We start from the raw sequence: 26,293 nt of genomic DNA, 5'->3' as shown, positions 1-26,293 counted from the left end.
AGGCTAAAGAAGGAGCCATTTATTGTTTGTTTTCTCACAGTTGGGTTCCACAGGAAGGTAAAAGCTAACTAAATGCCCGGTTTGTTGCCTCTGGCGTTGGAGCGTTTACCTCAGGTTTAGCTGCTTCAAGGTAAAAATGCTCCAATGAGAGGACTTAAAGTGATGAAATGTTGCCTGTAAAGATTAAACTGTAGCTTAAAATGTACATGTTTCTTAGAAGAATTCCACAGAAGCAGATGATTCCAAGTTTTATTGGGCACAGCACAGTACAGTAAAACTGCATGTTCACATCAGCATTCAGAGTCACAGCGAAGTCATGACTGTGTGCAACATTAGTCATAATTATTCATCAAAAAATAGTCCAGTACAACACCGGGTCTGTAGTTTAGGGTTATACTGACCCAAAACTATAGATTTTTCTCTTTTCTACAAAATAACTTAAATGGGAATAAACTTCCAGATTCTCCTTGGCTCTGTTCCATCCAGTTGTTGCTTTTTTTCATTTATCATGAGATTTTATTAAGTCTTACTGCGTAGGATGGTGAACATACACAACGGCATCATCTACCAGCTCTCAGAGTTGAGGTAAAACCTGACCAAAAAAGGTCATGGTCAACATTTAACAACATCCTCAGTCCCCTCCGCCTCCTCTGTATAAGCACCAATCCCTTTATGATAATAGGACCCCATCACAATAAAAGCTCCTTTTCCAAAGTACTCATTCTGGCTGTCAAATCAGTCCAAATTCATTAATAATCTTCTAAGCATCGCTAAATAAACCAACAACTCAATAAACAGGTTGATGAGGATTGCATAAAAAAAAAAAAAGTGTGCTCTGTTTTAAGTTATGGACAGAACCTGCTGTTCAGACATTTTACTGAGATTATTTACAGTGAGAAAGGTATCACACAGCAAACTACGAGTTCTCCATGATTCCATCATTAGAGAGTGTCGATGAGAGATCAGTGAGGGGGAGCTGCTCCTGTCCGGTTATTAATCAGTCACAGATATTGCTGCTTTATAAGGTGCACTGGATTCATAAGTGCAATAGTACATCCCTGACTTCAGTTTAAATGTTGCACTTTCATCACGTCTTATCGGCTTTCCCTAATTTGATGTAATTACTGACAAACTAAACATCCCAAAATCAATCCCAAAATGCATAATATGTTTTTTTTTTAAGTGTATTATTCTGTGTTTCAGAAGACAAAACAAAATGCTCAAATCCTCACAAGATCAAGCACCACTGAGCGGTTTCGCAAAATTTCATAGAGCAAGATTTCGGACGGTTTATGAAGATTTTGTGTTTATCTCAGCGTCCAAACTCCTGTTACACATCAAATCACCCATTCATTGGGACAAATATGATGAAAATGCATAATATTCTCCAAACACATGTAGGTGAGGGTATATTCCTGGTCATTAAGTTATTTCTATTTAAGACAGTTTTTCTGTGATTTAAATTGAACATCAAAAAGAAGAGCGCAATCTTTCCAGTATATGGGATTAAACCATGAGTGCAGTCTGGCTGTTAAACTAAAGGACTAACTATTCCTGTTAGAGTGCATTAGTGCACTCCCTGCTCTTTTTAGAACGGAAATGCAACGCGTGTCGGAGTGTGCTGTAACACGCATAAAGTTCAGCGCTCGCTGCTGGCCAGTGAATCTGTATCAGACGGAAGCAAACAAACACACACTGAGTCTACGCAACAAGGTTAAGATTACAAAAAACGCTACCAAACATAGAACCAGGAAAATATCCTAACGAGAAAGCAAAGGATCGGTTTGTCCTTTGTTTCTCCTCAGTCTCTTCATCAACAGTTTGTTTGTCCTGCTTCACCTCGTGTGCAGTGCTGGCAAGAGGGTCCAGAAAGTATCAACGTGTGCCTAAGGTAAGAGTGTCCAGGTGTGGACTGCAGTTATAAATAAAAGCTCTAAATGAGACGGTGCACACATCAGTCAGTCAATCCACTGGCTAAATGTGCTTAAACTGTGTTCAACACTGAAGGGAATGCTAGCTTTTTTTGTATTTTAGTAAGGCATTTGCATTGGTGTCCATGCTGCTTAGCAGGAGGGGTCCTTTGTGGCCGTTTCTTGTCTTTTTTTTTCCAGTGCTGAAGCTCAGAGCAGTTTCCTCTGTTCCTGTCGGCTGCTGACGCCTTTACTTCTTCTCCTCAGGGATCTTTTGTGTAGTCTGTTACTGTTGGTGCCGCCTGGGGGAGGAGAACAGATGTGCTTTCAGAAACGTAAACATGAATTGCAAAAAAAAAAAACAGATTAAAATAATGAGAAGGATGTCGGAATCTGCTATCAATTTTGATTTCCAGAGATCGAGGGATCGAGGGAGCCAAGGGTGGGCTGGCCATCTGACATACCGGGCATCGTGCCGGTGGGCCGTCGACCCAAAGTGAGCCGGTCCGGTCCACTACATTTTTTTTTTTTTTGGTTTTTATTTTTTTTTTGATGAGCGAGTGGAGGCAGACATGGTAACAGGTGGCCAAAAATGGTCCAAAAGTGACAAAAACAGGGCAAGAAATGAGTGTAAAGTGACTAAAATGGGCCAAAAGCAGTCAAGAGTGGCCAAAATAGGGCCAATAAAGATGAACCAGGTGGTATGGAATGGCAAAAGATAGCTTTAATGAGCAAAATGTGGCAATGAATAGTGAAAAAGAGCAAAAATGTGGAACAAAAAGAGGCAAAATGTAGAGGAAAAAAGAAACAAGATGTATTTATTCAGCAAAGTTAGGTTATTTGGATGAAAAGTGTCTAAAAAAAAAGGGATATTTATTCGCAAATTGTAGCTAAAGTCTGAAAAAAGGGGCAAAAATGGGATAAAGAAAATTGCAAAAGAAATAGGTAAAAAGGAGTTCAATTGTTTTCCCCTTTTAAGGTTTTCTGGGGGAATAATAATTAAATTACATTAAATTAGGACATAAAGTGCCACATGTTGAGAATCACTGACTTAAAGGAGACACATCAAGCTTTTAAATCCTTCCTTTTTACATATAAATCATACAGTTGTGGTCTATATAAAGTGGAACTGCAATGCTTGGGTCAGAATTCCTCATTATTATAGCTCCACCCCTTTTCTCCCCCTTTTCTGATGTGTTTCTGAGAGCAACTCGTTTTGGTGCGGTCTCTTTAAATGCAAATGAGACACTCTATACCCCGCCCCCTCTCCAGGTGACATTCGGTTCAACTCCACCCTGCTCGGCCATTTTTGTAGTTTGATAGAAGAGATACGGCTATGTAGCGGCGCAGAAAATGTTTATTCACACGTTATTTACAAAATGTCAACAACGGAAGACTTGTCCATCCAGCCTTACATGTTCGAGTCAGAGTCTGACCCGGCGGAGCGAGATGAAAATGAAGATGATGAACCTGCAGAACAACGTCTTCATATGGATGTTAACAAGTGAGCTAACACAAGCGCTTTAGACTTAAATTAAACCACGTAGGTCATATCATCAAGGATCTAAAACGAGCACACAGCGCTAACATATGAAGACGGTGCAACTGCTAATGCTAACAAAACAATGACAGGGACGTCTTATCATCACACTTTTTAGCGTTATTTACAGCTTACCGAAGTGCTCTGTTCGTTGTCTCCAAAGATAGAAGGAATTGAACCCTCAATCAGACAAAGTCTTTCTGCAAATCCTTCTTTATACTGGTGGAGGTTGCAGAAGCAGTCATCCTTGAAGTGCTTCGCGCACACAAAAATGACCTTACCCACAGATGTGGGTACATTTCCGTGAAAAATAAAACTCAACCAGGCACTTTGAAAAGGTTCTGATGCTGGGAGACGATGTAATGAAGCGTGTGGGTTACTACATCCAACAACCCAACATTTTGACTTATCCTCTCGTAACTTCGGCATCCTTGAGCTTGGACTACAAAATAAAAGCGAGAAATAAAAATGGCGGATTGCTCGAAGTGTTGGACCTGGAGTCGATGTCCTAATTTGGCAGTTCCGCTGCAAATACTGTGACGTTATTGTTCAAAAAACGTAATAGAGAATCGAAAAATCGAAACAGATTGAAAAATATGACCAAAACAGAATATAAAGATATCTACGGAGCACCTGAAGAGACTAATTTGAACTTTTCTGTACTTCTAAGCACTCTAAATATACAACAAAATGCATTTAAGGGCTAAAAAAGTGGATTTAGCATGATATGTCCCCTTTAATAACAGCTTCTACATAGTGTTGCTGATAATGGTCTGGACAGAAAATGCTAGAGCTGAATTTTCGTCCCAGTCCACCCCAGGAGGGAGCTGAGGACACGAATGGCAACATACGAAGATACACAGTACTTATTTATTGATAATTTATGGAGACTGCTTCCTTTTGTAAAAAGAACTGGAGGTTTTTATTTTCCTCCATCCATCTATTTTCAAACCCACTGGTCTAGAGCTGTCATTGTGCGCTAGGCGAGTGTACTCCCTGGACAGGGCACCAGTCCATCACAGGGCAACACACACATACACACACATGAACCCATGACCTTGTTGTAGTGAGCTGGGTGTGCTAACCACTAGCCTCCGTGTGTCCTTTATTTTTTAAACTTTCTTTTATTTTAGTTTGCAATATGCAATACGAAAATAGAAGCTATGATATAATACATAATGCAATGTGTGTTTAAGTGTGTGTGAGGCAGGAGGGAAAAATAGAGGAAAAGTTGGGAAAACAAATAAACCACAACGTGGTAATTTATTATTAACAGAAGGACGAGAGACAAACATACATCACAACAAAAACAAACCAAAAATAAAGAGGAAAGAGTGTATATATATATACACATAAAAACAACAAAAATAAAGGAAGTAACCGTTTGAACTCACCGTCCAAACACTCCACTTGAGGCTCTTCCCATTGTCCGGTGGCCATACAGCGTATGACAGGGAGGTGGCGCTGTGTAAAGCCTGGGTCACACTGGTAACGGACTATTGAATTGACAGGATATCGCTCTCTGCTGCTGCCCATTGGCTGACCGTGTTCCACCTCAGGTGGAGCTCCACACATGACTAACAGAAGGAGAAAATGAATATAAACAAATAATGCACTTTAACAAAACAACCAATCTTCATATCAATATCTGTGATGCTTAAAACTCCCAATAGCTGAACCAGTAATTGTAAACTTGGTTTAGTTTGTTATCATATAATACTTTCTGACTGCATGTTTACCACTCGGTCATTTACCTGGAGCAGTCTTGCAGGTGAAAGGAAGGTGGTAGTTGCAAGGTACATCATTCCACTGTCCTCCCTCGTGCCAGATCATCACCACACAGTCCTCCCCAGAGTTAAAGTAGTTATCTGGCTGGTTTGGCCTCCAATTCTCAAAGGTCTAACCAGAACAGAAGAAGAACAGTATTTTTTTTTAGAAATATGCTAGATCAGCAGGGAACATCTAACTTAATGAAGGGGTCAAAACATTCATAAACAAAATAATTATTGCCCTTCATGAAAACAACCAAACCTAACTCTGTGGTTTTATCTCAAACCATTGTGTGTCCTGAATCATCATTTTTATGCAGTATTAGAAAGACTTCTGAACGTAGGGACAATACTGTGAGTCGAAGGGGAATAGTGTTTTCTGAGTGATACAAAACAATCACGTTCCTTAAAAATGTGAAGTATTTTGATGAAGCTGTCAGGACAAAAAACTCACCAAAGGGCTGGCATCAGTCCAGCGAAACTCATTTTGAACATCTTTGTCGTTAAGGCCAATCCACTGATAGTCCTGACCATTGGCTGGAAAGTATTGTGAGCAAGATTGAAAAAAAAATCATAAATTACAAGTACATAAAATCAAAGCAAAATCTCACTAAAGTATACTTGCAGTGTGTAAAATGTGTTTGTTTTTTTACGAAACACAAAATATAACCTTGACATGTTGTTTCAAACTCTGACTCACAATTGACAAACTGCTGCTCCTCCTGAGAGGTGATGCTAACCAGATGGGCATTGACCTCCTGACATCGTTGTTCTGCCTCAGACCAGGTATCTCTCTCAGCAAAGTGAAGATAACAGTTTCCACCAAACTCCAACCAGCCCTCGGCACAGCCCTGCACAGCTGCACACATGATAAAAAAGTATCATAACAAATCAAAAAATTCCTTTAGTTTTTAAAGTCATCTGGCATTCAAGACTTTTAGTGCTATGGCGACTCACGTGTTGCGCAGTCCTCGCCTGTGAAGCCACTGGGGCACTGACACACAGCAAGCTCTCCCTGTGCAGAGCAGGTCCCTGAACCGCAGGAGTTTGGAGTGCAGGGGTCTACGAAAGCTGACAGCAAAGAAAAAGCATCATTAATGCTCTTCAGTTGTCACAATGCCTCCTCCCTGGTTATCAGGTTCCTAGATTAATTACCTTCTGCAACTTTAGGCTCTTCCACTACAGCAGGAGTTACAAATGACACCGATGGTGCCGTGGTTGGACTGGTGTAGGCACTGTCTGGCGTCACTACATAAACTGTCGACCCTGTGTGACCTCCTTGAAGATTTTCTTCATGTCCTGATTGGCCAATGGAAGCAAAATACTCTTCGTAGGTCATGCCAGTTGGCAAGGCAATGGAAAGATTATCGGCAGTTGCAGGTTCTTGAGAGAGTCCACTTCCTGAAATATGTAAGCTACCACTAAATTCATGATGTACACCTGAACCACTTCCTTCCCCGCTAACCTCCACCACACCGCGACCTTGCTCAGGTTGGTGCTTGGGCGGTGACACAGTCACTTCCGTCATCAACTCGTCTGTTATAAAAATGACATCCCCGCGTTGTTGTATGTATCCTGAGGCAGAGCCACTCCCTGACACACCTGATGGAAAACCGCTAGGTAGACCGCTGTGGAACCCTGACCCAAAAGGACGATATCCAGACACCTCTTGTTCCCCAGATTGCAGGACAGTTAAGTCAGTTCCGCTATGATCAACAAATGCAATGCCAGAAAACTCACCAGAGGCGGAGCCTGACAGACTTCCTGATCCTGACAGACTTCCCGACCCAGACCCACTTGATTCCCAAAGAGTCCCACTGGTATCGATTCCTCCCTGGCCTATCTCCTGCTCAGTGGGCTTTGGGTGGGTTTTCGAGACTTCCACTAATTTACCATCCACCATGATGATAACTGAGTCTCCACCACTACCACTCATGTCTCCACTGCCACTAGTAAAACCTGAAACCCCACTGCCAGATTGTTGCCCCTCAGCAGATCCAGATGCTCCATCTGTCTCTCCAGATGTGAAGATCATACTTCCACCTTCTGCCTCCTGTGGACTTCCAGAGGCTGAATGATCTCCGGATAGGATGCCGGTTTGTCCGCTAAAAATGACTTCTAATCCCGATCCAGACGGCTCACCACTAGCACTAGAGCTGCCAGACTCTCCAGAGACCTCACCGCTTGCTGAGCCAGACCCCGACACATCAACTGGAGTTGGAGGTAAAATGTGATGCACTGGGAAACGATGGAAATGAAAAAGAGAACACATTAGATATGTTGACATACTTGTGGATCATAATCATTGTGTTTTGGGCTTAATCTGACTCTTCCAATTGGAGTTTAATCACACACAAAAAGAGTTTAACACATAAACAGCATTAGCTAGCTTACCAGTAGGGGCCACTTGTGGAGTTATAATGGTTGTCTCATTGACAAATTCAGTCTCAGTAACATTCACATAGATAAGGGTCTCGTTGTAGCTCTCAGTGGTTTCTACTAAATTAACAAGATATACAGTATGTCACCAGTTTATAAATGTTACAGTATTGACAATCATGCATATTTTCTTACTTGTTGGAGGAGTAAAATGCTCAACTTTGACTGTTGTCTTGTTGATAATGTCGACAATCACTTTAGTTTGACTACTTTCAGCTTCAACATCAACAGCAGGAATTTCGGCTGACAAGACAAACCAAAGTAACAAAAAAGACCTATAAGAAACAAATTTACAAACGGCAAAGACAGTCTACAATGCAATCAATCTTTTTGTAATTAAAGTATTTGTTTCCTGTAAATCAAGTTAATAATGACTCCAGAAGTGCTTTTTTTTACCTAACCAAAACCATATCCACTGTCTTACCCATTCTTTAAGCAAAACAAACAAACAAAAAAATGTGTGAGCTTTAAAACTCATTAAACTTGTCTCATCCAATCAGTTGTTGATTCAGATTAGCTTTTTATCACAATTTATCACACCCCTATTAGAAATATTACTACTCATTTATCATTACTAAGGGCTCTGACCCATTTAATTGGACCAGGTGTACTGGATCAAAGAGCATCAACAGTTCAATCTTCACAATCTTCACTTGCAAAATCAGAATCTTAATCATTATTCTTTTCGACGCTTTTAGTTGTAACAATGAATTGTTTCCACATAGGTGGACACAACCTGTTTGATCAGATATCCTGACCTGCATCACTGTGTCTCAAGTTGGTTTTAAACACATTCTTACCTTTGAAGCAGTAGGCATCATAACGTGAGTGTTCATCAGGGAAGCCCGTCTGGTTGGGGTAGGCGTAAATGATTTGCACTCCCACGTGACCACCTACACAGTGAGACCTGGCGGTGGTGATTGGGAATCGGACACTGCGATCCATTAGCCAGCCTGGACGGCATTTATCAAGTCCTTGCTTCCATGCAGCATAGAGCTGTCCAGGTTTGGCCAGGGTGGTGTTGAGTTTCTGACAATGTTGCACAGCCTCATCATAGGAGAAGCTGTCATAGTCACTGGTATAGAAGACCTCACCTTATAAACAGAATGGAAAGTACATGTTCAGAGAAGCTCAAACTGTGCTGCAGTAGACTAAAGGTATAGACGTTGTGGAGACAGGTGCTACTGGTTTATTTTGGGAAAGCCAAGGATTCAAACTCACCTTTGAGACGTTCTACATAACAAAACACATCATAGAGTTCACTTGCTGGTCTCATGCCATATGATCTGACTCCAGGGAGATGTGGAAGATTCCCAGCACAGTTTTCTCTGGGAGATACAATCGGATACCTAGTGTATGAGAAACTTTACATCAAAGATGGTCCTTCTCCACAGATTGATCAGAAAGCTAATCACATGCAGGCTGATAAATTGACATTGATTACATCATTATCGTTGTTAAGGCATCCCATCTCTCTTACAGGGACACAAATTCTAGGTTTTTTCAAAGTGAGACAAAGTTAGAGACTTAGAGGTATGACTGTGTCCCTTGATTGGCCAAGGATTTTTGGTTATGCACTGTAAGGGTGGACTTGATATCAGCATTTTGAATTAAAGTAAATTGTTTTTGTTTTTTAAATGATAATCTGATCTGCTTGTTATAGCTTGTGGTGTTGTATTTTTAGATATTTCTAATTTTTATCAAAACTGAAGCAAAAGCTGTTTCAACATTGTTAAATTGTTCTCATGTTGTCTGGCAAAAAAAAAAGTTGGCAAGAATTGATCATGTGATCAGCAATCACTGATTGGTATCGGACATAAATACCCTGACGCTCACCAGACAGTTTGGTCTCTCAACCAGCCAGCATCACACTGATGTAGGCCTTTTTCAAAGGCTGCCTGGAGCTGCTGAGGGCTGGCAATGACTGCACCAATATTCTGACAAGCAAGCTGAGCCTCCAAGTAAGTCAATGTGTAACGACCAGTGATGGAGCGGTAGTGGAAGACCACACCTGGTTAGAGAAAATGGTTGTTTTTAAAAAAAATAGTTAGCCAGATTTCAAAACAAGGCAGTTTATTGTATGCGCAAACTCACCTGTAGGAGCCATTTCAATACCCTCGCCTGTCAGATCCAGTCCAGGCTCACGAATCACTGGTGGCCTGGGCATGGGCGAGAGACTCTCCACTCCTCCAAATTTAATCTCCTGACCCCCAGGTTGAGGGGTGAAACCAGGATAAACCTCTGAGGCAGGTGTGATGCGGATAATATCAGGGAATGGGGTGGTTCTTACAGGAACCGCACCAATGTCTTCACCAGCTGCGGAGATAGGTTTGCTTCATTGTTACATCACCATGGCTTTTATTGTCATAAAGTCACTAAGTCCTATATTTTTTATTTCAAATTGGCTAAGATCACATAGAAGTTTCAAGATTGATAACCGAAATAGCAAAATGAAAATTGACGGTGACCCTTGTAAAAGGAAACTAATGTCAAAGACAATGGTCAGGTTTGCAAAATACATATAGGCCCTATTCTTTATCAACAATGTTTACCTCTACTAAGCACTAACTACATCTCTTATATGTAGTCATCCTTGTTTGTTTAAGTGAATCAGATTTTAGATGGAGCTGGGGCAACCATGGATAAGTGGTGGTGGGTCGACCAATAACCGAAGGGTTGGGGGTTCAAATCCCGCTGTATCTAAGTCATTGTTGTTGTGACCTTGGGTAAGGCACTTGACCCACATTGCCTCTTATGAATGGGTATGAATTGTGCATAAATGTTGGTGGTGGTTAGAGGGGCCGTAGGTGTGAATTGGCAGCCATGCCTCTGTCAGCATGCCCCAGGGCAGCTGTGGCTACATTATAGCTTACCACCACCGGTATGACCTATGTGAGTGACTGGTGTGAATGAATAATGGTTTCTGTACATGCTTTGAGTCTCCTTGAAAAAAGTGCTATATAAATCTAAGTGATTATTATTATTATTCGCACTTTGGTGAGTGGAGCTTCTGAGGGCACCTCACATGGTCACCACCTGTTGTCCGTGGGCATTGTGTTGGTGAAACCTGATATAGGGGTTCTTGGTAAAGCCATCATAGAACAATTACACTATATGGTAAATAACATAACATGTATGAATACTTTTGCTTTGAGTACCAAATTATCTGACATTTTGCCAAAACGTACCATTTTTGTACTTTGACGATGTCTCCTAAGCTAAAATAGCCCTAACTCTAATCTTAAGAAAATATGTGTTTTGTGATCTAATGTGGAAATATCTCAAGCTTTTCTTCTGGATTTACCTTGAAAGCAGATGGCATCATAGCGCGAGTCTGGGTATGGGTACCCAGTTTGATTAGGGAACAGGTAAACAGTTCTCACGCCCAGCAGTCCCCCTCCACACTGAGGCCTTGCAATGTTGATTGGGTAACGTACACTCCTGTCTGAGAGCCAGCCAGCACTACACACATCCATGCCACCTTTCCAGGCCAGATAGAGCTCTCCAGTAGTGGCTAGCCTTGCCCCGAGTTTGGCACATTGGTCTCCTGCTTCGTAAAAGGAAAACTTCTCCACTGATGTAGAGTAGAAGACTCTGCCTGTGAGGAGAAAGTGTTGAAAAGGCTTTGTGGGTCAGATGTATAGCTTAAATTTGTTGCCTCCATTTGTTCGGTGACTTACCTGAAAACTTTTCAGCAAAACAATACACGTCATATGTTTCATTGACATCTCTAATGCCATATGTTCTCACACCCGGGAATGTTTCTTTATCTCCATAGCATGGCTCCCTGGGCTCATGGATGGGGTATCTGAATAAAACAAGACATATTAGTATATTCATGAGGTCCCAACTTTCTCAGTGGTCACTCTGATCAACCCTAAAAACCCTGCATCTTTGGTTCAGTCTACAAATAAAAGCAACTTGCATTTTTGAGTACATACAATTTGTACAATATGTGTTTTTATGAAAATGTCTTCTATTTTAAATGATTCACACCTGTACACCTATGACCAACTTTACCAGGGTAAAAAACTGATGACGAAACATAAGTCTCCAAGATTTCATTACCAATGGTATTGATGATTTTCTCCCTTCATATTGGTTCTATCCTTAACCCTGATTAGATTTTTAGAAAATTGATTATTTCTACCTCACAGTCTGATCTGAAAGCCATCCTGCATCACACTGGTGGTATCCATCGTCATAGGCAGCCTGGAGCTGGGCCGGGGTAGCAATCGTAGCACTGTTCTGAATACAGGCTGCCTTGGCCTTTTCAAAGTTTAAGGTGTAGCGGGTGGAGATGGCACGGTAGTGGAACACAATACCTGTGGCATACAAAAAATAAGCAAAAGAGAAGTCAATATCCACGCCCACGTGAGGGTTCCTGTGCATAATCTGTGACATTCACCAACTTCTCTAAATCCCACACTGTGCCCCTCACTAAAAGAGCATAGTTTGGGATCTGCCTCCCCCCCCATCTTACCTCCTGTTTTCCACTTCTCATCTAACACATACGGGGCGCCGCCCTTGTGGCGACTCACAGTTCTCCCGCTCCTGTCCTCCCATGTTATATGTGATTGTCTTTTCAGGTTTGTTGGAGGGGATGTAGCTAAAATGCAAATTTCCCTTTGTGGGCCGAATAAAGGTTATCTTATCCTATCTTATCTTATCTTATCACTAGAATCATGAGTGTAAAATTCATCTCAATCAATTTATCAGGGTTGAGGATAATCTTTGAGGGTCGGGGTTTACTGCACCGATGTCTGTTTTGATGAGGTATTCAGCATCTGCTTTGTTAAAGCTAGATTGCTGAATGGCGATTATATCCATGCAAACAGCTTTAATAAAAATGCACAACAGAAGGTTCATGTGTTGTGGCTATTTTTCATGAAAATGAAGTTCAACACATTTCTTCTGTTGCAGTTCCTTACATTTTGGGTCATTTGTGCATAGAAGTAGGGATTTAAATAGTGTTAGAAACATACACATCATCATCATCAAGCTACGGAGCAAATATAGGGCCTCCGATTTTCTGTTTTATGATTAGATTAGATTATCCTGTATTTTATCCCACTGTGGAGAAATTCACACGCGACAGCTGCCAAAGACACAAAGAGCAAACAAACAAGAAAAAATAAAAAATATATATATATTTCGTTTGAGATTTCCCCCATTTCAGTTAATTTTTTGTATGATCAACTCTCCTTATTTTGATGTAATTACTTACTACTGTACTAAGTTAATTTAATTAACTCTTAATATTTTTTTTCTATGCTTCTCCTGCTAGCTGAAATCACACCAAATCTTACAAGACTGCGAGATTTCATAGTGTGAGATTTTGTGCAAAATGTCCATCTGTTTATCTCATCCAAACACTCGCTACACAGTCAACTACCCATTTTACCCACATGTATGGGAGGGTGTATTCTGTGCTATAGCTATTTCAGTTTCAGCAGGCAAATTCCGTGATTTCTGTCCATATTCTGATATTCCTGAAAATACACCCCTACAAATATTGTTTCATGGAAATAACTACAACAAACCAAAAGTTCCTGGACGTTTTGGTGGGAAAAGGCTTAATGGATAGCTAAAGTACTAATGGTTCTTTCCCATACCCTGAACATGGACGTCCACAGAGTCGTAATTGTCCTCGATTCCTTGCATCACTTCACAACGGTAGGTCCCAGAGTCTTTGGCCCTCAGCTCTGTCATTTCCAAGGTTGCATCTGTAGGTACCAGTGGATAGTTGACCATGGTCACTCTATCCATGTACTCAGCATCCACATGGACTTTGCCCTCTGTTGCAACTAGAATTGTGGCCACTCTATCCTTGGTGACATAGGTCCATTTAATGCGGTGAGAGAGTGGAGCGATGGTTGGAGCTCCTGGGTCGCTGACAGTGTTATCCTGGAAGTAGCATGGGATCACAGCTTTGCTGCCCAGCAGAGGACGGAGTGGCATCTCCATAGGAATGCTGACACGCAAGGTGCCATCCATGTCTGTGGTATAGATAAAAAGTTCCTTTAATTAACACATCTTATTGGAAAAATATACATGACCATTATCATTAGAAATCTGATGCTAATGCTTTAGATCAGGGGTGTCAAAGTCATTTTAGTTCAGGGGCCAAATACGGATTAGTTTGAGATTAAGTGGGCCACAGATTTTTGGTGGGAAAAAGAGAAAATTCAACAATAACATGCAATGGTTTGCAATTCCACTTATAAATGATAAAGTATGTGAGTATATCAGTACTTGCAGGATCTTCACTTAAATTTCCCTGACGTTGGGAATTTGCCACATTTTTGCAACAATGACTGCTGTGATGTGATGTAAGAACTGAAAAACTGAGCTCTGAAAATACTGTGGATTTTAATTGATTTTTTGTATTTGGAGCGGCTGAGATATCTTCAACTGAATTACTTGGTCATTTACAAAATGTTTTTTTGAGCGGCCCGAACTTCATCAACTAAAGGGCCGGATTTGCCCTGCGGGCCTTAAGTTCGACACCTGTGCTTTGGATGGACCAGGCATCAAGTTTTTCTTCTTGTGCTCTTTCAAAATAAAAAAAAATCCTTAATTCTGGTTAAAATGAACTTCTTTCTCATTGTATATAGTTTATAAATTTGTAAACAGAAATAAAACTGCTTACCGTTAAGATCTTCATGTGATATCGTTGCCGAGATGAGCGGCAGGGACACACACAGCAGGAGCAGGAGGTTCATTGTTACCTGAAATAAGAGCAGCCATAGAAATACATCAGTGTTAACACAGAGCACTACTGAACAGAAGTTTACACAACAATGTAAACACTGACAGGAGTGAAACACAGTGATTGGCAACGACAGTAACACTATCTGTGGTATTAAACATACTTTTTCATGTTTATGGTTAGTTATAAAGTGGATTTTTGTCCAATTTCAGTCATGTAAAATCAAGGTTATGAGTTCACGTCTTGCCCTGTCTGTGTTTGTGAGTGGATAATAGTTCCTTCTTGTTGTTTCAGACTGTGTATAAAACCAACGTAAAGACGTCTCGACTTTGGGTGGTTTTAGGGGACATTATTGCTATTATTGTTTCAATCAATCAATCAATCAATCTTTATTTGTATAGCGCCAAATCATAACCAATGTTTATTTCTTTCTTCAGGATGTTACTATTCACTTCACTGGTAATGGGTTAATGCTACGTGTTCAGTTGTCAGAAAATGGTCGGTATTCAACCTGTTGCACCCAAGAGCCCTGACCGTCTGCTTCAATCTCAAAAACAGTTTTTAATTGCAGAGAACGTTCACATTTTTAAGAACAAGCTCAAGACTCACCTTTTCAAATTACGATGTGACTTAGGGGTCATTGAGAGTCCCAGAACCCCTGAGTTACACATTTATCCCACAGAAGTAGGGGTATGTCCAGCTTTTGTGTTTCACTGTGTTGATTTAGGTTGCAGGTTTTGATCCAAATGCTGTAATTGAGGATTAACAGCGTACGTTTTTATTGCGTCAGACTAATTAAGTGAAATGGAAACAAGACGTTTGCAAAGTAATGAATGCCTCTCTGTCTGTGGTCACAGGAAATGTTTGTAGTGTGAGAAAAATGCACATAGTGGAGAGGTATGACTGATTCTTTTTCCACATTTGTTTAAAAAAATCAGGAAAAACTGAATTTTGGGCCCAAAGTGTCATGTTCTCTGACAGTGAATTTCTGCTTCTCCTTTTTTTTTTTTTTTTTCAATTGAACTAAAAAAAAAAAGTGGGCACAGTGTGTGTCTTTGTCTACAGAAAACTGTCATAAGGAACAGATGGAAAGTGCAATTTGTGTGTGTTTTCCATGACGACCCTTTTGTTTCCCACCACTAAAACATGCCATGGACCTTCCTAAACAAAGGTGTTTTTTTACCTTTCTGCCTGATTCCATCCCCCAGTTTAAGCACGTGTATGCTTGGATTGCTATGGGATGAATTTGTGACTTGTAATATATTTTACAGGTAACAATGATAAATGGATGGATTTAGCAAAGGAGAACAGCCCACACAAACTTCAGTTTGTCAAACCATGACATCCACACTGCATACTTTCTCTCAACTTTCCTCTTCTGTGATGTGCAGCTCAAACTCTACCACCACCAACTGAAACCTCATTGTGCTACAATTCACAAGTCCCAGGAGAGGCTGCCAAACAGCTGCATCCAGCCCTTAACACTTGGTAAACCCTCTGCTCACAGTCACACAGTTATATTTGGTCCCAGAATAAACCTTTCTTTCTAATGGAAACGAGCCATGTGATTACTGACTGCCAATCAGCTTCGTCGCTACCCTGTACAAAAACAATGACTAAAAAACAGAGGGTCAATCGGAAATCTTCAGCGATAGATTGGTACCAGTTTAAGTAACACCACATATATTAAATTTTTAATAAATAATAGTTTTCTGAACTCTGATGCAGAATTTATGTGCAAGATTAACAGATGCACATGCACAGGAAAATGTTGTACGCTATATTCCAATACGCTTATTTAATACTTTTATTGAGTTTTAGACCTAACAATGCAATCAATTATGATTAATTAGGGAAAAAAATGCCTTAAAATATCTACTTTTCATTTGTTGTTCATATTGTGGCCTTGAAAAAATAAAGAATATGAAAAAAAACATGATATCATGTTGATGATATTGTTATTATTATTATCATTATTATTATTATACATTGTTTGGATCGCTATCTCTTTTTTATTTTTCTTTAGCTGATGAAAAGGATGACTTCTTTAATTAATACCTATGTCCATTGATTATCTATCTATTTATATCTATAATCACTAGAGATAAGATTCTAATGAAAAACAATAAATAATTGATCCTTTAAAAACAGAATATTAAATTATTTTTGCTTTTTAAAGGTGCAGATTTAATAGCTCAGAGTTACAGTATTTGCCCTGCTGTCTAGTTGTATATGGAAGAGACTGTTGGTTCAGTTTGATGAAGAAAAAGAATAAAAATACAGAACACATTAAAACTAACTGACAAATTTTGGAAATCCTCATGTTTTGCATTTTTTTCAGTATAGTGGTGTTATTAAGGGCTTGAGTGTGAGTATCTACATCAATAAGGTGAGTTGGCACAGTATCTGCATATAGATTGTATCGGTCTGGACCAAAAAAATCCATCAACAAATGTTTTGTCCCAGTCCACCCCTGTCTGTGACAGACCAAGTAGTAACAAAACCCCGTGTACGTCTAGGCTTGTTGGTCTGTTTCCACTTCTACAACTGTGATGAAAAACTGTGCATCTGACCAGCGACTCGTCATCCTTGACTCTGTCTGATTTTCATTTTCATAAAATAAACATCATAACAATGTCTTTTTGACACATCCATTATTCACTGAAAACAGGCTTGCGACCCACTTTGAATGGAGCAGTGTTATGAATAAATCATGTCATAATGGTTTTGCTACAGTGATATACATTCCTTTAGCATCATTCTGAGGGTCAATGTTTTGTAAAAAGTGAGCTCCAAACGGGCGAGTTGGATTTTTCTCCCATTATGACTCATAATATGGAAACTCCTCCTCCTGACAGTCCTGGCTCCTCCTACCTTATATAAGAATGTAAGTTCCTCCCTCTCAAACTACCTCGCAGGTAAAACAAACATAGTGAAGGCAGGTTAATATCACATTTAATATTCAGTATATAGATAATCCAGTATATAGATAAACTAAAGAGTGCTCACAATTAGTTTCACTTTTAGTATACCACCTTGTATCACCTTTATTGGATGATCTGACGTGTGTGTGACACAATGCGACGCAGCGATAGAACCAAATTATGGACTATTGTCCTAAATTGACTATTCCTGTGGTTAGAAGAGGTGAGGAGGAGAAGGAAGACTGTTAATGATTTACTGCAGAAGGGCTTTATATGCATGAAGGCCCAAAAACAGCCTGTTTTTAGGGACGGTCTGAAAGTGACTTTTTAGAGGGCTAAAACTCCAGAAAACAGGCGAGTTTGGGAAAATAAACCTCAAATATTATGTAGTTGGGGTTCTAAGAACAAATGGAGATGGGTGAAAAATAGCATAATACTGGACCTTTAAGTCCCTTCCAGATGTTGAGATCATCTGTTATAGTTTAATAGCACAGTCAGGGTGGTCCTTAAATTAAAGTGTGTCTCAAACTTTGCTCATGTGAACACAGAGAAACGTTCCCTCACTCCAATAAACGAGCTGATTGACCACAGCCATGTCTCCTGATTGCTCGCTCACACATCATTGGCTGGATGGTCCTCGCTCTCTAATGCATCATTTAAACTGTGGCTGTTATATTGGTGAGCAAACGTTGCCACCAAGCCAGGTCGGCGCACTCAGCCTCCTTTCTACAGTGTGCCCATTCAGTCAGTGGGGGGGCTGCTGCCCCCCTGTTTGGCCACAGTGGTATGTTCTGCTCCCAGCTGAGGTGGAGGCCAATAAGGGCTCAGTCTGTCCTCTGCAGCGGACATGGGCGGAGCCACGGGGTGTAGGTTTGACCCAGCCAAGGTAAACACAAGGCGGGCATCCAGAGAGCCCCTCCAACACCACCACCAACACCCTCCCTCAGCAACAGAACAGAGTGGACATTGATACACACACATACACACACACACGTACGCACAAGAACACAGGCTGACACTCATGCATCAATGAGAGGGAGTCATGTGTCTGATAGACCTGGTAGGAAAACGTACAGCAGTGTAAGTTCATATGTCGACACAAACTCTGTACTGTACAGAGTACGGTCAGAGTACACACACACACACACACACACACACACACACAAACCTCTGTACAGTGGGAAAGAGAAGGGGGCAATGCACAAATTTAGGTCTGCAGCCCATAGGAGTGCGTGTGCACTCCATTTGTGTTATAATTCATAAAAATACACACACACGTGCACATTACACACACACCCTGATAGATAGGAGAACATCTAAGCCATCACCTCTAAAATAATAAATATGTTCCTTGTACCAGCAAATGAGGAATATGGATTAAATGTAGATGTTGCTGGTGCTGGAGTCTTGTTCTATGCTGAGCTCCGTGAGCGTTTTTCTGTGCCTAAGACTTTCTTATCTTTATTATTCATTTTTATTTTGAATGCACTTATTTATTTTTTTGTTTGTGGCTGGGTGAACACATGCGCATGTCTGTGATCGTGTATATGTGTGGCTACATATAAATGTGCAGGTAGAAGAGTGAGTATGGTATGTGTGAATATGGAAATATATGTAGCTGTTTTTTGTTTTGTTTTTTGTTTTACATTTCTTATTTTACATTTGATCAAAACTATGTTCACTTATTTTATTGTATATTATATAACTATGCTTGTGTATGTCTTTTGTTGTTATTGTCTCATTTATAAAAAGAAAAGGACTGACTGGGTTTGGGGGGAGGAGAAAATGTTCTTTATCTTTCCTTTTTTTTCATCGTACCTTTGTAATGCACCTATTTTCTGGACATAAATATATGTATATTTGTACTTATACCCTGCTGACCAAAGGTCAATGAATGATCTAATCAACAACAGACAATCAATCAAGTAACCATAGCAACAGGTTGTCTTAAACTGATGTCATTTTCTAAACAAAACCCCTTAACCAGTCATCAATGATTCAAAGAAGCATCCTTTACTTTAAGGCAGGGGTTATTGATTAATTCATTAGTCATTAAAAACCAACATGTCCTTGATAAAAATAAACTAAGAAAGAGAAACATGTACTTTTACTGTCTGAGCAGTTTGAACATGAAATAATACAGTAATAACTGTAAGGCAACATCTAAAAAAAGAAATTGTGAAGCAGGTAATGATGCTAGAAGAAAAATGATTTAATTTCAGCCTCAATGAAGTGCCTTTAATAAACAATTGAAAAGGTCTTTTTTTTTGGCGCTAGTTTTCATCCAAAAGTTTAAAATGCAAAGGATAAAAAGTAAAAAAATAAATAAAATAAAACATATATTGTGATTATCAATTGTTTATAATGAAAATATTGTGCTTTGAAAAAACTTAAACAGCACTTTTTATGCATGGATAGTCTGTACTCTGCTGCATGAATATATCTTCCAAAATAAAAGCACAATATTTTTTCTTTACGCGATCCGAGCCCTGAAAATGGGTCAGCGACCCATACATTGAGAACCTCAGCTGTAAATTACTCCTTCAAGTTCCTTCTCGAGCCTATACTTTGTCACTTTGTGCCTTTTTCTTTTACACATATTTCCAGTTTTTACACTTGCACTTGTTTGAGTATTATATTGCATCAGGATTTTAAAATTACACTTAACCATATAAACTTTTTCATCAGCAAATGTTTTCTTATCTCATAGGAGAATGTATTGGTACATTTTTAATAACAAAAGCAGGAAAAAGTGACAATGCTCTATTCAATTACCATACGTTTTAAGTGATACCCCAGCATCTGCATCAGAGTCAACCCCCAAAATCAGCAGGTGGAATCATTCAGTGTAATAAGATAAAAGCTAGAAAAAGGAGACAATTCCAGAAAAACATAGTTATCAATCAAATGTAATGTCCAATTCTTCTTTGTATGCTGAATTATAGATTAAAAAAAGTTTCAGTATAAAATTGAAAATCAGTCAAAGGATGCAAAAAAATAGAGGATACATCCAAATGTTTCCTGACAATATCATCAATTTTAATTCTAGACTTAACAACATAATATAAAAAACATTTATAGTGAGGTATTTAACCAGCACCTCACTGAAATTGTCAATGCGTGCACACACATTGTAATGCTTTAAATTTCACAGCCTGTGAATTAAAACATAAAAATGCTTCCAAATTGACATTTAAATGCATAAATCAATACCTGTGCCCAACTGCAAAGATGAAAATGTGTGTTATGGTCTAAAACCCCTCCTCACAGGACCCTGTCTCAGGGTCTAGAGCCCAGTAAACGTACCGTTGATGCTGCTAGGCTCCCAGTGCTGTGACTCCAGGGGTTTCACTCTCTCTCCTGCAGCAGAAAGAAGCTCTATTCAAACTTTACCGCACATTTAGATGTTGGGGAGAGAGCTCAGGAGGAGGGGAAATAAAGTGAGGGAGGGCGAAGCAGATTCCTCTGCCAGCTGGTGAGGTCATACCAACAGAAGCTCAGAATCTAACAAGGTAACTGTGTGAACAGTATACTGACCGTTGATGTGATCATGAATGGCCAACTTTACGTTATTAGCAGACAACATGTGACTCTGATTGATTAATAAAGGTGTCTCATTATTATTTGTTCGCTGTATTTTTAAATGGATAATACCTTTGTTTTTAGTGTTTGGGACCAAAAAGTGAATCTTGTAAGCCAAAAAGTACTAAACCAACCAGGGCTGGCTCTGGGTAATATAATGCTCCAGGCGAGAGTAGACTTTGGTGTGCATTTATTTATGTTTAATGGTAATTTACAGTAAGTAATTAGAGCAAAGTCTATGTTTAAGACAACAAGGAGGAAATCCACTTAAAGCAGACGTGGGCAATAGAGGCCCAGGGTCCACATGCGACCCTCGGTATAACTTTATGGGGCCCCCAAAGATAACGCACAAAATGACTCCAAAAACACAAAATGAACAAAAAATATGCTAAATAATACATAAAATAACTCCAGAAAACAAACAACATAAATACACAAAAATCCAAAGATACACCAAATGACAATACATAAATAACAGAGTAATAGACAAAATGAAAGCAAAACAATTAAATGACAAAAATATACATAATTAATTCTTAATTTGTTCCTGTTATAGATGCTCAGATTGGAAAACACGAAGGAGCCTTTATCTCACTTCATTGACTGAAACCACCTACAGTATATATATATATATATTTTAAATACAATCAATTCATTTTATTCATGTTTATTAATTTACTTTAACACAAGATTGTTTTTTAGAACTTGTATCAGAGGTTTGTCAAGTAAATGTGAAGGATCAGTTGAAATGTATTATTCGTATCTTTTATTTGTTTTTGTTTTTTTATTTAACTTTGAGAATTAAATTTTTGCATCCCTCCAGCAGATAGTGCCCCAGGCAACTGCCTGGTTCGCCTATGCCCAGAGCCGGCCCTAAAACCCGCACTGATCATTGTCCATGGTCTATAATATGGTTTTAAAAAGAAAGCGTAACAACAGAACAGGGTCATGGCACAGTATATTATAAGGAAGAAAAAATTGTATTCTTCACTACAGACGTCTCTGATCAAAAATAAATTGTAATAGTTATTTTGTGTATTTCCCCTAATTTGTTAATACTGATTTCTATAATACCTTATTCTGTGAATTGCCTTTTTGATTTTCTAAATAATTCACGTCACTTGTTTACAGTTATCACATTTTGCTTAGACCAGGGGTTCTCAACTGGTCTCACCCTGGGACCCACATTTTTACACGTTCATGAACTCGCGACCCACTTTTTTTTTTTTTTTTTTAGAATTCATCCAACCAATGTTAGTTTTTCAAAAATAGCTGTTGAAAACATATCATCTTTTTAAAACTTAAATCTATATATTTTCCTGTGCAACACGCATTTCACAGCATGCCTATCAAAAGAATTTTTCTTTCAAAATAAAAGACAAGTCCAACATGAGAGACATTAAGTATTTATTTATTTTTTACCAGCTGTCCGCGACCCACCCAGTACAAGTCCGCAACCAACTTTTGGGTCCCGACCCACCAGTTGCAAAGTGCTAGTTTAGACTATGTTTTATCTATTTATACATTCAAATAATGTTTAGTTATTAATAAAATACATGGTCAAAGACAAAAATATTCAAGTTCTTGTGTGAGTATATCTAAATTGGCAGTAGAATTTACTGTGATGTAAAGGGACACCAACTAAAATCCTAGGGCGCTAAATTTCTTAGGGCCAACACTGGGTCAAAGTGATAACGCTAATCATTCATTATAGCTGCAATTTAAGAATCTGTTGTTATATTTATTTATTTTAAGTATTTTGGTGGGTTTGTGATGATACCAATGTTCCTGCAGTGCTTTACTAACTGATACGATGTATGTTTGTAGTGTTTAAAAAGTAATTAATGTAACGGAAAAAGGATCCCCAGGTGTGTGAGCATGTGTTTAAATAAAGGCCTGGGCTGGTTTTAAAATGCACACAGTACACAGTGTGTGCACGTGTGTCTGTGTGCATTCAGTTTAAAGTTAAACATACCAATGAGGGCCTGAGGTTGAGGAAAGGCGTGTCTCTCGTTGGTCTCCCACCAAACTCTATTCAGAGGTGTAAATGCTGGCTGTGTGCTCCTCGCTCTCACTGACGCACACTTACCATCATCATCTTCAAAGAGGAGCACATTAACAGCTGATTTACTCACATTTTAGGCTCAGGCAGGTTGTGTTTGTCGAGGAACTGAAACGGAAACACAGATTTACTCTCCATCACTCATGTCAGAAAGCTGCTTCTACTGCTGCTTCTCAGAGGAGCGACACAAACATGTAGATTCCTAGAAATATAAGCTCTTATTTTGTTTTTTACGAAGCTTTTTCTAAGCCTTTCTTGGTTGAGTCAAGTTTGTGACTCACAGACCTACACATTTCCACTGCTGGAAAGATGATGAGCTACTTAAAGGTGAATAGGTGCATTTTTTCCAAGTGATCACTTCTGGAAATTCAGTTCATATATGGAGCTGGTAGTTTTTTTTATAAATAGAAAACAATGCAGTTATTGACTAGACACAGTACATAGAAGTGACTGCTCTTGTGTGAGTAAAAGGAAATCACTCCACACCCATAACCTCATATTAACTCACATTTTCTGCTGCTGAGAGGCTACATAGAGATGCTTATATAGGATATAGAACTAAAAGCAAGGCCAATGTATTTGTGTAGCACATTTCACAACTATTGTGCTTTAAATTACAGTGCAACATATAGACAGAAATTATAAAGTCAAATCAGACATTAAATATAAAAACAGACAATTTACAAATAACTTGAGCCCTCAGAGGGCGCAAACCTCCGCCATGTGCCAAATCTCCTCTTTGCCAGATATTGGCAGTGATCCTGATCCTGGTACCATGATCATTCACACTTTAAAACAGGGATGAGCAACCAACTCTATCACCGGGGGCGCCACAAAAATGTGGTTGTATCTGATCCTAGGGCCACGTTATCAACATTTATGTCAGCATTTAGAATAATGGCTGATCTGAGCATTAATACAGGAGGGGCGTGTCTTTTTTTGTCTTTGTGGTTTAATTATTTTGTGTCTTTTTTGGAGTACGAATATCTAACGGACAAATTGTGATACAGTGCCCAGACTGGTGAATATTTATTGTACAAGTTTGATGCTTACATTTATGAAAAGCTCATCTCAAGTGGAGTATTTTATTTCATTGGCCCGAAGCTGTACGACCTACCAGCAAAAAGATCGGTAGGGGTCAAAGTTCAACTTGGCCACAAATTGGGATACAGTGCTCAGACTGGTACCATTGAACAACATTTCCTTCTGTTTTTCCTGCATTATTACTTTCAATTTAATTCGTGAAAAGAACAACATAAAGGGACATTACTCAACAACAAAATACACACAATAAGATGTCTTTCACATGAACATTTCTATTTGGCAAATGTATCCCTCATCCTTTATATTTATCATCATTATCGTTATTATTGTTGCTGGCTTGTTTCTTTGTTTTTTGTTTTGCGCACCGACTACCAAGTCAAATCCCTTGTGCTGTCTTAAAAACTGTACTTGGCCAATAAAACATTTCTGATTCTGATTCTGATTCTGATATGTATTCGCTTTGGGAATACCGGTCTTGCCTAGTTATATTTGAAATTACATCAGTGAATCAATTCAAAGGAAACATTTAAGCACGCCGTATTTATGGTGAGTTTGCTGACTTTAAGTCCTTTGTGGATCCCGCACACAATCGTTGTTCTGAATCAGGACTCACGGATCTGTGTCGGATTCAGTACAACAATTTCATTCCTTATCCTAAATTATGAACCAACCAGCTCTAGTCATAACAAGTATTTACAATGAAAAACCTTTGATGCCATTTATTGTTTCCACTCTGAAAAGTTGGCCCTTCGGTTGCAATATGTTTCAGACTCATTCAGTGTCTCCTTTTCCGGTTTTTTGTTCCATCTTGTTTAGGATGTTTAGATTAAAGAGAAAGTATTTAGCCCGTGACAAACTTACACAGGGACTTAGTAGGTTTGTGCTGCAACCAAAATAAATGCACAACCAAAATAAATGCACAAAAAGACTAATATCACATAAAACAACAATAAAATCATACAATACCCCATGAAACTTGTGCAAAATGACTCCAAAAACTCACAAAACCCTGTATTAATGTTCAGTTTGGTCATTATTCTAATTGCTGACATTAATGTTGTTGGTTTAGACTGAGACCTTTTTGTGGCTCCCACAGTGATAAAAGTTGCCAATGTCTGTAGAAGGTGATCACTTCTTTGGAGGCATAATGTGGGCTCATAAAATACAGTATTTAACACTGCCTTAATATCATGTAAATACAATAAAACCTTCTTGTATTAAAAATAGGACATTTAGGAGCTTTACATTCCTTAACCTGTCCTTATTGGTTTATCTGGGGCGGTTAAAAAGCACATCCAGTTTGTTATTGTATCACCAAACGCAGACTTATACTAAGTTATATAAGAAGTCACACAAGGAGTTGATAGAGACAGACAGAGGGTGTGTTTCCACAGTCTGAATCATAAAGAGAGAAGTGTGTGCATATGGTCTTAAACTGACTCACAAAATGAATCCAGTTACATTTAATAGACTGGGATTATCTGTTGTTCACGAGTTGTCGTGAATGCGATGCTAGACCTGCAATGAAAGCCTCCTTTGTTCACCCAAAAATAGGAAAAGACATTAGTGAATGTGATTTATGAGGTAACAGGAGTTAGCACAGGAGTCATGTTCAGCTAAAGTGTTAGATTTTTTATGTTTGGAGGGTTAGGGTTAAGGTTTGGGTTTGCATGGGTGTATCTGTGTTTCTGTCTGTTTGAAGCGTTCCAACACTGGGCTGCAGCGACCATGTCCAAGTTCATTTACAGTCAGTGTGAGTGCAGGCTTGTAACCAGAGGCATCACACAGACCCCGGGTCCACCTGAAAGACCTCTCAGAGTGTTCAGGGGAGGTCAGCACAGAGACTCCTGTGTTTTCCATCCACGCCGGCTCAAAAGACCCAAATATGAGCGGCCGCACACTGGAATGAAGCAATAGTATTGCTGACACAGGTTTCCTGAAGGGATGGCCTGAAACCAGCCTGAGGCTTTTACTTCAGGGTGACAAATTTCAATGTCTGTAAAAGTGCTGAGGAGTCAGTTTAATCTGAAAGTCTGTCTGTTAATGTGTATATTCATACACACACACACAGACACACACTTGCCTTTGCTGTATGTGTGTGACAAGACAGCTATTATGGTTTTTCTTCATGGATGCACAATAATGCACATTGCATGCATAATGGCATATTTTTAGTAAATTATTATTACCCTGATAAGAATTTAAACTGATAATAAACCTAATACTATGAGGCGTCGATTGTAAAGTCGCCCATGCTAAAATAAACAGCATACCAGATTAAGCAATATTTGTGAAATTTTTTATATATATA

The 26,293-nt window shown here is 39.2% G+C and overlaps 1 protein-coding gene across 2 annotated transcripts; it reads right to left on the bottom strand.

The window, feature by feature from the left end:
• Nucleotides 1-233: 233 nt before the first annotated feature.
• Nucleotides 234-20,655, bottom strand: acanb (aggrecan b). Of its 2 annotated transcripts, none has more exons than XM_028450790.1 (19): nt 20,601-20,655; nt 14,311-14,389; nt 13,274-13,657; nt 11,809-11,983; nt 11,339-11,466; nt 10,963-11,256; nt 9,753-9,974; nt 9,495-9,669; nt 8,880-9,007; nt 8,459-8,752; nt 7,794-7,901; nt 7,614-7,718; nt 6,375-7,457; nt 6,177-6,290; nt 5,920-6,078; nt 5,674-5,756; nt 5,205-5,349; nt 4,845-5,027; nt 234-2,212 (listed from the first exon to the last, which is right to left on the bottom strand). In XM_028450790.1, the coding sequence occupies exons 2-19, from the start codon at nt 14,381-14,383 to the stop codon at nt 2,121-2,123; spliced, it is 3,945 nt and encodes a 1,314-aa protein (XP_028306591.1). In that variant the 5' UTR covers nt 14,384-14,389; nt 20,601-20,655; the 3' UTR covers nt 234-2,120. The 2 variants fall into 2 exon arrangements, with proteins under 2 accessions (XP_028306591.1, XP_028306592.1); XM_028450791.1 differs by having other exon boundaries at nt 7,614-7,715.
• Between the last annotated feature and the right edge of the window lie 5,638 nt (nt 20,656-26,293).

Source organism: Gouania willdenowi, chromosome 6 (genome assembly GCF_900634775.1).
Source record: "Gouania willdenowi chromosome 6, fGouWil2.1, whole genome shotgun sequence".
Taxonomy (NCBI): Eukaryota; Metazoa; Chordata; class Actinopteri; order Blenniiformes; family Gobiesocidae; genus Gouania; species Gouania willdenowi.
This window is presented reverse-complemented; position numbering and strand designations above follow the sequence as displayed.

Bases quoted from the DNA above. Each gene is read 5' to 3' on its own strand.
- acanb (XM_028450790.1), bottom strand. From the start codon at position 14,383: ATGAACCTCCTGCTCCTGCTGTGTGTGTCCCTGCCGCTCATCTCGGCA. The intron at 8,753-8,879 runs GTGAGTTTGAAT...TCTGTTTATAAG, and splicing joins TTATGTAGAACGTCTCAAAG to GTGAGGTCTTCTATACCAGT. The intron at 5,757-5,919 runs GTGAGTCAGAGT...AATACTTTCCAG, and splicing joins GGAGCAGCAGTTTGTCAATT to CCAATGGTCAGGACTATCAG.